Source organism: Manihot esculenta, chromosome 11 (genome assembly GCF_001659605.2).
Source record: "Manihot esculenta cultivar AM560-2 chromosome 11, M.esculenta_v8, whole genome shotgun sequence".
Taxonomy (NCBI): Eukaryota; Viridiplantae; Streptophyta; class Magnoliopsida; order Malpighiales; family Euphorbiaceae; genus Manihot; species Manihot esculenta.
In genome coordinates, this window is record NC_035171.2 from 24,536,251 (window position 1) to 24,551,184 (window position 14,934).

The 14,934-nt window shown below is 34.5% G+C and overlaps 3 protein-coding genes across 3 annotated transcripts; 2 read left to right on the forward strand and 1 right to left on the reverse strand.

Annotated features, from left to right (window-relative positions):
* Positions 1-444: 444 nt before the first annotated feature.
* On the reverse strand, positions 445-1,332 carry LOC110625508. The gene has a single exon (XM_021771128.2). It carries the CDS (start codon positions 1,330-1,332, stop codon positions 445-447), a length of 888 nt encoding a protein of 295 aa, XP_021626820.1.
* Positions 1,333-7,034: 5,702 nt separating this feature from the next.
* Positions 7,035-8,216, forward strand: LOC110625475. The gene has a single exon (XM_021771076.2). It carries the CDS (start codon positions 7,256-7,258, stop codon positions 8,141-8,143), a length of 888 nt encoding a protein of 295 aa, XP_021626768.1. The 5' UTR covers positions 7,035-7,255; the 3' UTR covers positions 8,144-8,216.
* Positions 8,217-11,179: 2,963 nt separating this feature from the next.
* LOC110625651 lies at positions 11,180-12,579 on the forward strand. The gene is made up of 3 exons (XM_021771290.1): positions 11,180-11,371; positions 11,476-12,083; positions 12,333-12,579. The coding sequence occupies exons 1-3, from the start codon at positions 11,180-11,182 to the stop codon at positions 12,577-12,579; spliced, it is 1,047 nt and encodes a 348-aa protein (XP_021626982.1).
* Positions 12,580-14,934: the final 2,355 nt, after the last annotated feature.

Here is a 14,934-nt window from a genome sequence, read left to right on the forward strand (position 1 = left end):
ATAAGATTAACGTGTAACTATATGATTTCAAAAGGATATAATTAATGAATGATTAAAAGTGAATGATGACAAAAAAAATAAGCATACTGAGAAGATTGTTAAGCAATTGAAAGGCAAGATCCGCATCTTTTTGACTTTGCAAATTGGCATGTTCTGCTAAATTATTGAGAGCATCAGTGAGCTGAGCGTGTGGATGATTCCAATGGCTCCCTAACTAAGAGACACTCACCTCATTATTCATTGCTCCAAACATGTGTCATAATTAATTAAATCATTTCCAATCAAATCTGTGAAATTGTAAATATTAGGAATTAATTAACCCATGGCACATAAAAAATAAATATGAAAGCAGAAAGTTTTGGGAGGGAAAATTGGAATTTTTGAATCTAATTAGATTTATACAAGAACATAGATAGTTGATGTACAATTATAGCTCTTCACTATTTACTGATTCAAAATATTAAGAAAGGAAACTCTTGTTTTGATCATACGCCTGAAGAGGCTTTGAGTTCCATCTTCAAGATCTTGAATGCACATCTCCAAATCCTTAAGATGCTTTTGAACATTCTCCATAAGCATGTAATTCTCATATTTGCAAGCAGCCTTGCATCCCACAAGAGATTCCAATGCAGCATCCGCCATTACAAATTCATTCTCCTCCATTTCATTTTCCTCAGATGCTATCCTTCTATGGAGGACTAGCTTGGAGACCAAGGACCAGTGACTTGACTTGGATTGCGTCTTTGGCCCAGAGATGAAGGACATGAAGGATTTCAACACACAAAGAGTGATTGCTTGAACCTCTCTTAACAAAGCAACCAAAGTTGCAATCTCATTTCCACTGTCAATACAAGAGACAGACCATTTGTTCTCTAAGCCCTTCAAATTGGTCAAGGCCTTTTTGATAGCCTTCTTTGCCATATTCCTTGAGGTCAGATATTTCTTAATCTCAATTGCAAGACCATTTTCGCCACCTTGTCTTCTGCGAATGGTGGATTGAAGCTCCAGAGTGTATTCCTTAGTCTGCAACAATGCATCCTTGGCAGAGTTGCAAACATCAAGAAGTCTGAGAGATCCATCAAGTAACTCATCAACCCACTTGCGATTGTTCTCTTGGGCTAATCCCTGTTGAGTCAGAGGCAACAGAAGCAATTTATCGACACAGTCATGGAGATCTTGAAGCCCATCAAGCTTGTGGGAAATTGATGTCGATGAAGTAGAAATAGCTTCAGAAGCCCTCAGTCTGCAGATGTGTTCATCCAACTGGGACATGAGAGGGTGTGGTCTGGAGGGTAAACTGTCAGAACGACCATGGAACATGGTTGAAGCCATCGTAATTGTCTGAGAATTTGTTGAAGAAGAGAGAGAAGCTGTAGCTTATTAAGCTTTAGAATTGAAACTCTCAAACCTGGCCGGCCTTCATGGGCATCTGCTGCCCTTTTATATGAATGCATGGAGGAGACAAGAGGAATCTCATCATCGAAACTTGATGTGTGTGTGATTTTGGATCTAACAATATCTCAGCCATGTCTACGCACTGTCTCACGCCTACCCCTTCTGCCAACTCATTACCCAATTATGTCAAGAACTTGGGAAAGCTCAGAAATTGTTTTCAATGGCTTAATTATTGCAGCACACGGTTGCCATTGATGATTTGTTTGCTCTGCACTATCCAAGCCAAACAAATATATAGATTCAAATATATATATATATATATATATATATATAGTTTTGAGAGATTTAGAAAGGGAGAAATCAAAGATATTGTCCATCTTCTTGATGTATTTCAGATTTGGATCGTCAAATATTGTTTTTTTTTTTTTTAGTGTAACCAATAACATGTTAAAAATATGACTATTGTAAGATTAATTGAATTACAAGTGGTGCTCAAATAATTGTGCATCTTTGAAGTACATACATTGAAAGCTCATGCATTTGCTATATATTTTATAGGAGTATATAATTTCTCAATCCAAACTATTATATATAATGTTGTTTATGATTTATCGCATTTAAATATTTTTTTATATATTTTATATTTATAATTATATTTAAATATGAGAATGAAAATATTAAAATCTCATTCTATTTTAAAGATTCTGTCCAAATTTTTTTATCTGATCTTTTAAATAAATTAATTTTATTAAATAAATAAAAGTGATGTATATGAAAATCGAGATATGTCAGACTATCTATTAAAAAAAAAGATATATTATCAATAAAATCATGATAATTATCATATGAAAACCGAAGTATTTCTCATAAATTCAATATAAATGGATGTGTATTCTTCAACTAAGAGACTAGAAGATGAATCTCAAGCCGCCGAAACCCTATTAAAGCCACAAGCTAAAAATTAGTGGCAACACTCAACCTAATAGTACAAGCCCTCTAATTTAAAGAGGTTTTCCTCATTAATTCAAGAACAAAATCTAAAACTTTAATCATTCATAAACATTTATATCCTTTAAATTTTAGACTTATAAATTTCTTATATTTCGATGGAAATTCTTTATTTTTTATTTTTTTCATTAAAAATAAAAAATATACTTTTATGGCTTAAAAAGAATATATCATTCAGTCAATTATTGACACAAATCTTAGGTGTCAAAATCAAGAAAAAGTCAATTGAAGATGTCTTTGTAAGTGGTGTGTTAAATTTTGATCAGATCTAATTCATTTCAAAAATTAATTCAATGGAAAAGAGTGTTTAAATCTTCTAATAAGAGATATACTATTTTTATTTCAAATTAACGTAAAATTCAACATAGTGATTTTATATTCTAAAAAATGATCACCCTATGAAAAACAAATGAGAAGTCTTCCATTTAGCGACGAAATTAAGACTTTTATTGAAAATAGGCGAAGGTAAAAAATTAAATAATATCAAAATTATTTATTTATTTTTATTCTTTTCATTATATATATTTTATTCTGTTTTATTTACTCATTTCCATTTATTTAAAAAGGGAATGTTATTATTACAATTAAATACTAAAGCAAAACTTTTTAACTTTTTTATTTCATTTTACTTGGGTCATCATACTTTTTGTCTATGCTTATATGATGGAGGAAAATGATCCATTTTCCAAGTATAAGCTTTTTAAGTTTTATATATTTATAAAAAAAATGCAATTTAATATGGGCATCCTTAATCATTTAGGAAAAAAAAAACCATAATTACATAAATGGACCTCTGTAGTAAATTCAAAATTCAAAGTGGTTAATTACGATCATATATTGGTTATAACTTCATTACGGTGGCTTCATTCATCCAGTCTTACAACAAGAACAAGAGAAAATTGAACAAATGATAAAATTATTCAAAATAAATTATTACGATTTGTTTTTCACCCTTATATTTTGTCCATAAATTTTGTAAATATATATATTTTTTAAAAATTATTATTTACTTTTATTTTTAACATACGATTAATATATAAATTGACTATTATAATTTTATTTTATTTCTAAAATAACTTTTTATTAATTATCAAATTAGTTTTTAATATTTAATAAAATTTAATACTTTTAAAATAGGTATAATTGGAAATGCCAATCCCACAGATAGAAATGAAACCGGAAAATATAATATAATTAGGGTTTTTTCACCAAAAATCAGCTCTTGGTCCATTTTCCCTTAAAATGCTAAGTAAACCCATGCGAAGCAAGTCCCTACATCACAAAAGGAAACTTACAAAGCCAAGGGTAATGGTAATATTGCTCGTGCTACTCCTCAGAAGGAACAATCGGCAAATGAAAGATAGAAAACAAAAGGATGTTGAAATTTTTTATATGTGACCTGGAAAAGCAAGAGAACTAAATGGCTATTTTTTGGAACACTAATAGTATACTAGATGATATTTTATCCATTAATAAAGAATGGTTATAGGCTTCTGTGCATAACATGCATTCCATTTCATTTCTTCAAGATTATTTTATTGCAAAAGGTGTCTTTCATATTAAGGTTACGCCTATGGGAGGGGACAAAATACTCTTAAGAAATGGAGGATTACATAAAAATCAAAGCTGGCTAAATCAATGGATAAGCGATGTAAAACCATGGGAGGCAGGCCAAACACCTTTAAATCATCTTATTTGGCTGAGACTATAAGGGGTTCCTTTAATGAGTTTTCTGGAGTTTATAAGCAAAATAGTGGCTATAAAGATTAATAATATTCACTATTATATCAGGGTTTTTGCAGACCTTTTACTAATCGGTTAAAGGATAGCGTGCACCAAAAAATTGGGGTAGCTTCTTCTTCTAGTAATATGCTTCAACCAGCTCCTTTGAAAATAAGTAAGATGATGACAAGGCAACACAGCAGATGGATGCTGCAGTAAATGGTGATATGGACGCTTTTAATAAGACAAAATGGAAACTTTGTTGACTCTGATACCAGGATGTCTAACCATGATACCTCGCATGAAGAGAATCCACCTATAATCAATAATGAGAAAGCATGTGACAACTTGTAGTGCATCAATTCAAGAGAAAATATTGAATCATCTTTGCATGCTGAGAGTAGTACTACTCCTTTTAATGGTCTAGCAGAACACCCACAAGAAAGAACTGAATAATGCAAGTTATACAGAGCCTTTATTGATTTAATAAAAGCTCAAGAGAATGGAGATGTTGAGCCGATTGTTGACTTGAATACACAGGCATACTACCTGTCCTAATCAATAAATCTTAAATTATAAATGATGCAAAAGCAATAGGAAAGAATAATGCCTACGCCTTTAAACATTGGTGAATTAGAAAACCAAAATTCATTATTGAGCCATACCATCTTATCTTCTAGTTCTAATTTTCAGACCTCATCCAATGATAGTTTTTCTTCTGAAATTAGACTAAGCCAAATAAGTGTAGATAGTGACATACCCTTATCTCATTTCAAAATTAAACAGGATTTTTTATTGCAATCCTACTGTTTTACTATCCACATCTCGCTGATTTTCTCTTTTAATTTAATTGAAGTCAATTTATTTTATTTAAAATCGGGACTCCGAATTTCAAATTTAATTTACTTTATCTGAAACCAAGACTCCGAATTCTGAGTTTTGCTGCGGTTGAATCCGCTTTTTTTTTTATAATTTATTCTAATTAAAAAGATGAGAGATAGTAGTTACACATATTTAATTGTATCTCTTATTTTCTTCACCGCAATTTTTATATTTTTTTTTTCTCTTATAGAGTTTTTTCATAATCGGTGTTTCTACCTTATTGATTCTCGATACTTTTACGGGTATTTTTTTTCTCTTTTCTCTTTCTTTTTTATATTAATAAATTTTTTTACTTATAAAAAAGATTTATTCAATGCACTAATATGAGAAAATATAATTTTTGTTGTGATAAATGCATCTTTTTTCCATAATAATGAGATACATTTATCATTGAAATTATAATTTCAAATACTAATTGAGAGTCTTAAATGAATCATAACCAGTGTATGTTTGCATTCTTAAAAAATCGTTTATTTAATTATATAATAAAATTTTAATACTATAAATATTAATTACTCACTTTATCTATTTTTATCAAAACTTATTTGTTATTTTAAAAAGATTGAGAGGTATATTAGTTAATTTTTTAAAATTTATTCTTAACTCCACTAAATACAATAATTATTTTTTTAATTTTCTAAAATTGATCTTATTATCTTCCTTAAATATTTTAATTTTCTAATATTAAATTAAAGATATTGAAATAATTAAATAAGATATAATTTAGTCAAATTAATGAGTGTTTTATTGTAAATTAAGTGATCTAATTTGTATAAAGCACCTACAAAGGAACCATTGCAATTCCTAGCCACAGCACCAACACCTCCATAAACACTATCAAAGTAAGCTCCATCAACATTCACGTTCCAACTGGAGGTTTGCAGCAAGAAGCAGCCTTGGAAGGGCCTGTACTTCATTTCTAGATTGAGTAGAAATCCATTCACCAAGGACCTTAGAAGCTCACCTGAGAATTTATCTGGAATTGGACCGTTTATTCTTCCAAACTACCGAATTACGTGCCTTTTAAATTGCCCACATAATCATAATAAAATTTTGTAGTTCCTTACAACGCAACTGATCAGCCAACGACAAGCAACAACTTGCAAGATTATCAAAACGATGCTGCTGAAAATTAAATTTAGAAGCTAACCATACCTCTTGAGCAAATGGGCAAAGAAATAGCACATGAAAATCAGTTTTAGGCTCCAAATTACAGAAATAGCAGTCACCTGTAACTGGAATATTCCTATGCTGTAGTGCAGAGATAGTCGGTAATGCCCTTGAACAAGCTCTCCAAGTAAAGTTCTTGCATTTTAGCGGTACCTGAGAACTCCATATTTTTCGTCAAGCTCTTGTCATAGACACCTGCTGCTGAGATGGTTGTATTAAAGTAAGCTGTCTATAGACACTCTTGACAGTGTAATCACCTTTACGATCATGCCGCCAAAAAACACCATCATCCACACGTCTTCGACTAAGAGGCAACTGCAAAATTGTCTCCCGATCAGCTCATGAGCTTATTATTAATAATTTACACATAAATTAATCATCTTATCAATGATTTATCAAAAAAAAAAAAAATTGCTCTATTTATTGATTACTGTACAGTCAACAAAATTTAAAGCTAATTATGACTTTTTTTACTGATCATCTATCATATGTCTAATTAATATTTAATTGTTGTCAGTATTACGTGTTCAAGTGTTTAATATATTTTAATTCTAATTCATGCATTCAAGGTATTTTCTTTCTTTTCTTTTTTTATCGAATTCATGCATTCATGGTGAGTCCAAAATAATGCAAGCATGCCATTATATATTTAGAATTAAATATATATTTAGATTTAGATTTATACATTCATTATATTCAATTTTTTATTAGTTTTACATAAATGTTGATGTAATTAATGGCAGAGCAAACAAATTATCAATGGCAGCCGTGTGCTGCAATAATTAAGCCATTGAAAACAATTTCTGAGCTTTCCCAAGTTCTTGAGATAATTGGGTAATGAGTTGGCAAAAGGGGTAGGCGTGAGACAGTGCGTAGACATGGCTGAGATATTGTTAGATCCAAAATCACACACACATCAAGTTTCGATGATGAGATTCCTCTTGTCTCCTCTTCCCATGCATTCATATAAAAGGGCAACAGATGCCCATGAAAGCCAGCCAGGTTTGAGAGTTTCAATTCTAAAGCTTAATAAGCTACAGCTTCTCTCTCTTCTTCAAAAAATTCTCAGACAATTACGATGGCTTCAACCATGTTCCATGGTCGTTCTGACAGTTTACCCTCCAGACCACACCCTCTCATGTCCCAGTTGGATGAACACATCTGCAGACTGAGGGCTTCTGAAGCTACTTCTACTTCATCAACATCAATTTCCCACAAGCTTGATGGGCTTCAAGATCTCCATGACTGTGTCGATAAATTGCTTCTGTTGCCTCTGACTCAACAGGGATTAGCCCAAGAGAACAATCGCAAGTGGGTTGATGAGTTACTCGATGGATCTCTCAGACTTCTTGATGTTTGCAACTCTGCCAAGGATGCATTGTTGCAGACTAAGGAATACACACTGGAGCTTCAATCCACCATTCGCAGAAGACAAGGTGGCGAAAATGGTCTTGCAATTGAGGTTAAGAAATATCTGACCTCAAGGAATATGGCAAAGAAGGCTATCAAAAAGGCCTTGACCAATTTGAAGGGCTTAGAGAACAAATGGTCTGTCTCTTGTATCGACAGTGGAAATGAGATTGCAACTTTGGTTGCTTTGTTAAGAGAGGTTCAAGCAATCACTCTTTCTGCGTTGAAATCCTTCATGTCCTTCATCTCTGGGCCAAAGACGCAATCCAAATCAAGCCACTGGTCCTTGGTCTCGAAGCTTGTCCTCCATAGAAGGATAGCATCTGAGGAAGATGAAATGGAGGAGAATGAATTTGTAATGGCGGATGCTGCATTGGAATCTCTTGTGGGATGCAAGGCTGCTTGCAAATATGAGAATTACATGCTTATGGAGAATGTTCAAAAGCATCTTAAGGATTTGGAGATGTGCATTCAAGATCTTGAAGATGGAACTCAAAGCCTCTTCAGGCGTATGATCAAAACAAGAGTTTCCTTTCTTAATATTTTGAATCAGTAAATAGTGAAGAGCTATAATTGTACATCAACTATCTATGTTCTTGTATAAATCTAATTAGATTCAAAAATTCCAATTTTCCCTCCCAAAACTTTCTGCTTTCATATTTCTTTTTTATCTGCCATGGGTTAATTAATTCCTAATATTTACAATTTCACAGATTTGATTGGAAATGATTTAATTAATTATGACACATGTTTGGAGCAATGAATAATGAGGTGAGTGTCTCTTAGTTAGGGAGCCATTGGAATCATCCACACGCTCAGCTCACCGATTCTCTCAATAATTTAGCAGAACATGCCAATTTGCAAAGTCAAAAAGATGCGGATCTTGCCTTTCAATTGCTTAACTATCTTCTCGGTATGCTTATTTTAATTGGAAAAGTCTTAATGGCTCAAGTTTATCTACAATAAATGTGATCAATAGTGTCATTTTTACGTAATTTTAAAATTTATTTTTATTATATTAGGCTTATGAATTTTTTCTTAAAATAATATATAAAATTTAAAATTTAAATTGCAAATCCTCTCTCATCAATTAAAGATTACAAGTTTCAATATACATATTTATTAATCTATACATACTATTTTAATTGTTCTCTATATAAGTAATTTATTTTATTTATATTAATTTTAAAAATTATAAATTTAAATCACATTACTCAATTTAAATTAGACCGGTCGATTAAATCAAACAGTCCATTTGAATCGGTCTGATTGATTAAATCAAATCAGTCTTATAAATCAGATTAATCGACTATACTAGAGTATTTATTCTAATCAAATTGATATCTCAAACTAGAGTGATATATCATATTGAGTCTAATTTTGAGTCAGACCGATTAATCAAATCGAAATAATATTTTAAATCAGACTGATATATCAAATCAAACTGATCAATCAGATTGGATTATTTTTGCAAATCTTGTTGATCAATCAAATTAATAGATTGACGGATCCAAAATAGAGATTTGATCAATCTAATTTATGATAAATTGTATATCTTATATACTATATGCGAGACTTGACATATAATAAGCTCTTAAACTAAATTGATTTTATGAATTATATACTATACGTAAAAATTTACTTATGATTTATTTTTATTTCATATACTTTTAAATTAAATTAACTCTATATATATTATATATTTGAATTATTCATATATATTATCTGAATCCTAATCTTTAACTTTTTTTTCTTTGTCACAGACAAATTAAATTATATATGACATGTATTATTCAATATATATGATAATTAATTTATAATTACACGACATATTCTTAAATTAAATTAACTTATGTAAAGTAAATCATACGTGAGGTTTATACTATTGTTTTAGTTTTATCATGTTATTTTTTTTATTTTAACATTTTTCTGTCAATTTAAATTTTTGTTCATATTTATTTAAAAAATGCTTGAAGTTAGAAATGTAATTCTGAATTGTTTCAAGCATCTTTCCCAATTTTTAAGATAATTATGTTGATTATAGAGAAATAGAGAAAAGTAGTGTGATGCAAGTTTATTTTAGTCTTAATCAAATTAATTGTATGTAGTGAATACATACTTAAGATAAATTATTTTTTAATTTAATTGATTCATATATAATGAATATAAAATAATTTTGTTTGTAATCTAATCGACTCACTTTAAGTGAATTAATCTTAATTTAATCCACCTAATAGTATAAATTGGTATTAATTTATATTATTTATATAATTAATTTATATTATTTATATATAGTGGACATAAAATTATATTGTTTTAATTGAAATTTAATTAAAACAATTATAGTATATGTGATGATTTTGATCTTACTTTAATTTAATTAGATATAATATTTATAAAATAAATTAATTTTAATTTAATTGACACACATACTGATATAAAATGCGTTTTGAATTTAATTTAATTGATTTATTTTATAGTTGATAGGAAGTAAATTGATTTTAATTTTAATTTAATTCACTCACACAATGTAAAATAAAATGCTTTTGAACTTAATTTAATTGACTTATTTTATAGGTAATTGGAAGTAAATTGATTTTAATTTAATTGAGTTATTTTATAGTTGACATAATATAAATTAATATTTAATGATGGTTGGGCTATTGGCACTCGAGTCGCAGTCGAGTCTTTGCAGGAGAGCCGGCCTCAAGATATATCAGAGTCTAGTAAGCAAACTAGCCCATTAACACACAACCTAGTCTACAGTTGAAGCAGGTCGGACTGACCGGGATCCGGACTCATCTAAAAAGAACTCAGCTCATCTAATGTGATGGGGAGTAGGAGAGCAAGCCCAGCTACGCCATGACCCTATTAGCACGAGCGCCGAGAGGGAATTAAATGGCCGCCTGATGATGGTGGGCAGGCAAGTACGCCTGTACGTATGGCTCTGTGTTTAGCGACTGGTGGTACTATAGAATGGTAGCAGTTATGCGTCAATAGAGGATAAAGGAAAAAAGAATAAAAGAGGAAGGCGTAAACCATTATGGCCAAACTTACCCATACACATCTAAATTCTACCTCTTTCTGGATTTCAGATCATCAATTAGCGCCATCTGTGGGAACGAAGGAGATTTTTCCGTCACCGAATTTTCCATTCTCATAACACTCACTGAGATCCACATGGCTAACCATAACGAAAACCATACCACCAATACTTCAAATGACCTGAGTTCCACTTATGAAGATCAGCAGTTCTCATTCTCTAGCCCTACGGCCCCATCAAACCAACCACTCGTATTGTTTAACCTCTCGCCAAGTTCAGCAGGAAACACACCCTGAACCACCCTATCTAATTAAGAGCTGCAAAACATGCCTCTCCAGCTCCAAAACACCGCCCACTAGCTAGGGCAAATACTGCAGTAGAGGGGTCTCAACACCCCGCTGAATATACCACCTGTAACTGAAGCTTCAATACCACTGAACTCCAACCCACCTTAAACCACCAAATTCCCAACAAAGCAGCCGAAGGACAGGCGAAAAAAGTGGAGAGGCCGACAGAAAAAATGAGCCTGTGGCTAGAACAAGAGGCTGGATGGTAAGAGAACTCATTGAAAACGACGAAGTTGAGAGTTATGCCACTGAGCCAACAAGAAGGTCGGAGAGTGAAGAGTTAGAAAGAGGATACCGCCTAGAGAAGAGGCCGAGAAAGGAAGAAGCGGATGTAGACCAAAAGCTGAAAAGGCTGAAGGAACAGCTCCTAACTGAACTAGGGGCACGAGACAACGTCCACACCCTGCTGCCTATGTCCTCCCCTTTCTTAAGATGGGTACAGCAAGAGACCATCCCCAAAAAGTTTATGATGTTGTCGATGGCAGCCTATGATGGCAGGGAAATCCCAGAGAACACATCCTGAACTACAAGATGTTCATGGAGCTTCAAACTCATTTAGATGCCCTGATGTGCAAAGTCTTTCCTACCACCCTCACAGGACCTGCTCAAGCGTGGTTTAACAGCCTAGAAGCAAGAAGCATTAAAGGCTTCACGGATCTGGCAAACATCTTTATCAATCGATTTATTACGGGAGTTCCGGCAGAAAGGAAAACAAGTTACTTGGAGACAGTTCAGCAGAGAAGGAACAAGTCTCTAAGAGAATATGTAGCCAGATTCAACTTGGAGGCCCTGCAAATCCCCGAGCTAGACGAGGCAAGGGCCATGGAGGCCATGCAGAAGGGGACCACATCTCCCGAGTTCTTTGGCTCATTTTGTACGAAGCCTCCCAATACCCTAGCCAAATTAATGAAATGGGTTGATAAGTACATCAGGCAAGATGATGCCTTGACTACGAGCAGGTTCGTTGGAGAATCAAGGGATAGAGGAAAGGTAGTGGAGGATAGATGGCCTAAAAGGCAGGAGAGGAGGCAGAACCGGGGGCCAGAGATCACAGACAACCGTGGGAAAGGAAAGAGCGGAGGACATATCAGCCCTAGATCCCTAAGGTAATCACTCATTTAAATGTATCTAGAGCCGAGGTGCTCATAGTTGTACAGGACAAAGATTTCATACAGCGGCCTAAACCCATGAGAGCCGAGGCCAGTCAAAGGGTTCTGGACAAATACTGCCAGTACCATCAGACACATGGCCACAACACCAATATTTGCTACCAGCTAATAAATGAAATAGAAAGACTCATTAAGAGGGGCACCTCAGGAACTTTGTGAAAAAAACGGGGGGGAGAGACCTTGCAGACAGGGGGCAGGACTTGTGAATGACGACTCTAATGGGACGATTAACATGATTGTGGGGAGAACAGGAGGACAGATGAGCAAGAGAGTAAAGAAGAGGAACCGAAGCAAAGAGGGAAGCATCAGTGAAGTCATGCAGATAGTGGAACACTCCCCGGTGACCATCTCTTTTTCTCTTGAAGATGCCCACGGAGTCCAAATGCCTCATGACGATGCCCTAGTCATTGAAGCTATCATTCACAACTTCTGAGTTTGCAAGGTCCTAGTGGATGACGGGAGTAAGGTAAACCTGCTGCCCTACAGAGTCTTTCAGCAAATGAACATCCCAGAGGAACAACTGGTTAGAGATCAGGCCCCAGTTAAGGGGATAGGAGGGACTCCCGTGGCGGTGGAAGGAAAGGTAAAAATGGCCTTGATAGTGGGAGAACCACCTCTGTCGCGCACCCACTATGCGGTATTTCTTGTGGTGAAGCTGCCCTTGAGCTACAATGCTATTCTAGGAAGGCCAATATTATACGACTTTGAAGCAGTGACCAGTATCTGATACCTAATCATGAAGTTCCCTACGGAGGCAGGGATAGGCGTAGTCCGAGGAAGGCAGGAAGAAGCCCGGGCTGTATATCTAACTACAATGGTAGAACCAGGCACAACACCAGAAGAAGTAAATCCAGAGGTTATGGAGGTCTAGGATGAAAAGAAAGAAGCTAGGATGGAGCCTGTTGATGAGCTGGAGACATTCCCACTATCTAAAGCGGAAGTTGACAAAGTCTTCAATATCAACGTGAAACTTGAAAAAGGTCAGAAAGAGACAGCAATGACTCTTATCAGAGGACATACCTCAAGCTTCGCCTGGAAGCCATCGGACATGCTGGGGATAGATCTTGAAGTGATGACACATAAGCTGAATGTCTTCCCTGGAGCTAAACCAATAAAACAAAAGAAAAGAGTATTCGAGAAAGAGAAACAACAAGCTACAAGGGAACCCGGAGCCTCACGCCTGGAACATCCAGCACTTGAAGAGGTATTTTTCCTAAGGAACATGTAATGTAAACCAATGTACTTTGAAATATAAATGAAAGATGTTGCTTCTCTTTTTCCTATTCTAGTATCTTTGAAATAGGCACAGAGGCTTTTAGTGAGGTAAGTGATCGATCTCAAAAAATGACCGCCGGCACTATAAAACCGGCTGAGAGGAAGAAGCCCTCAGTGAGGTAGGTGATCGGTCTCGAAAAATGACCGCTGGCACCACAAAATCGACTAAGAGAAAGAAGCCCTCAGTGAGGTAGGTGATCGATCTCGAAAAATGACCGCCGGAACCACAAAACCGGTTGAGAGAAAGAAGCCCTCAGTGAGGTAGGTGACCGGTCTCAGAAAATGACCGCAAGCACTACAAAACCGGTTGAGAAAAAGAAGATTGAAACGAAAATAACAAGTAAAGGCCCTGAGCCCCCCTCAAAAGAAAAAGCTAAGCAAGCAAATAGTCAACCTAAAACTTAGCCCACATAAGGCTCAACGAGTAAATGAAAACTTGAGCTCGACCTCACAAAGGGGCTCGAAGCGCCTAGGTACATGAAACAAAAATCTAAATCACTGAGCTCACAGCACGAACGGGCTCATAGGTTATAAAAGCGCGGAAATAGTCTAAGCATAAAAATAACTGAGTTCACGGCACGGACGAGCTCGCAGCCTATAAACACATGATAAAATAGGCTAAGTATAAAACGACCGAGCTCGCAGCATGGACGGGCTCACAGGCTATAAACACACGAAAATAGCCTAAGTATAAAGTGACTGAGCTCACAGCACGGATGGGCTCATAGGCTCACGACATGTGAAAATAGCTCAAGTGAAAGGCAACCGCTCCTATAAGCACAAACAAGCTCACGAGGCAAACATGCGAAAATAAACTAAACATGACATAATTGTTCTGGGTTTTATCTAAAATTCTAGATGCATAACATATTACATGGGATTTTTTATCAATTCGTTGACCAAGAACGGCTCCTAAAGTATAATTACTTGCATCACACATTATTTCAAATGGATAGTCCTAATTTCGTGCTTACTAGCTTTTGTTTGAGAGTGTCAAAGACTTCTCTACACATCATTTTGCAAAAGTTTGCACAATGGCTGAGCAATCCTTGAGAAGTCTTTGATAAACCTTATGTAAAATCCTGTATGACCAAGGAAAGATCTAATATCTCGTACACAAATAGGATATGGTAAAGCCTTAATTACATCAACTTTGGCCTTATCGACCTCAATTCCTCGTTTAGAGACTATATGTCCTAAAATTAAATCTTAATCCACCATGAAGTGACTTTTTCATAATTCAAGACTAAATTAGACTCTAAACATCATTTTAAAATGTGTGTAAGGTTGATTAGATATTCATCAAATGAATTACCATAAATCGTAAAGTCGTCTGTGAATACCTCGATTATCTTCTCAAAAAATTCCGAGAATATACTGACCGTACATCTTTAGAAAGTTATTGGTGCATTGCAAAACCCAAAAGGCATCCTTCTATAGGCAAAAGTGTCAGAGGACATGTAAAAGTTATCTTCTCTTAGCCTTCTGAGGCCACTGGTATCTTGTAAAAACT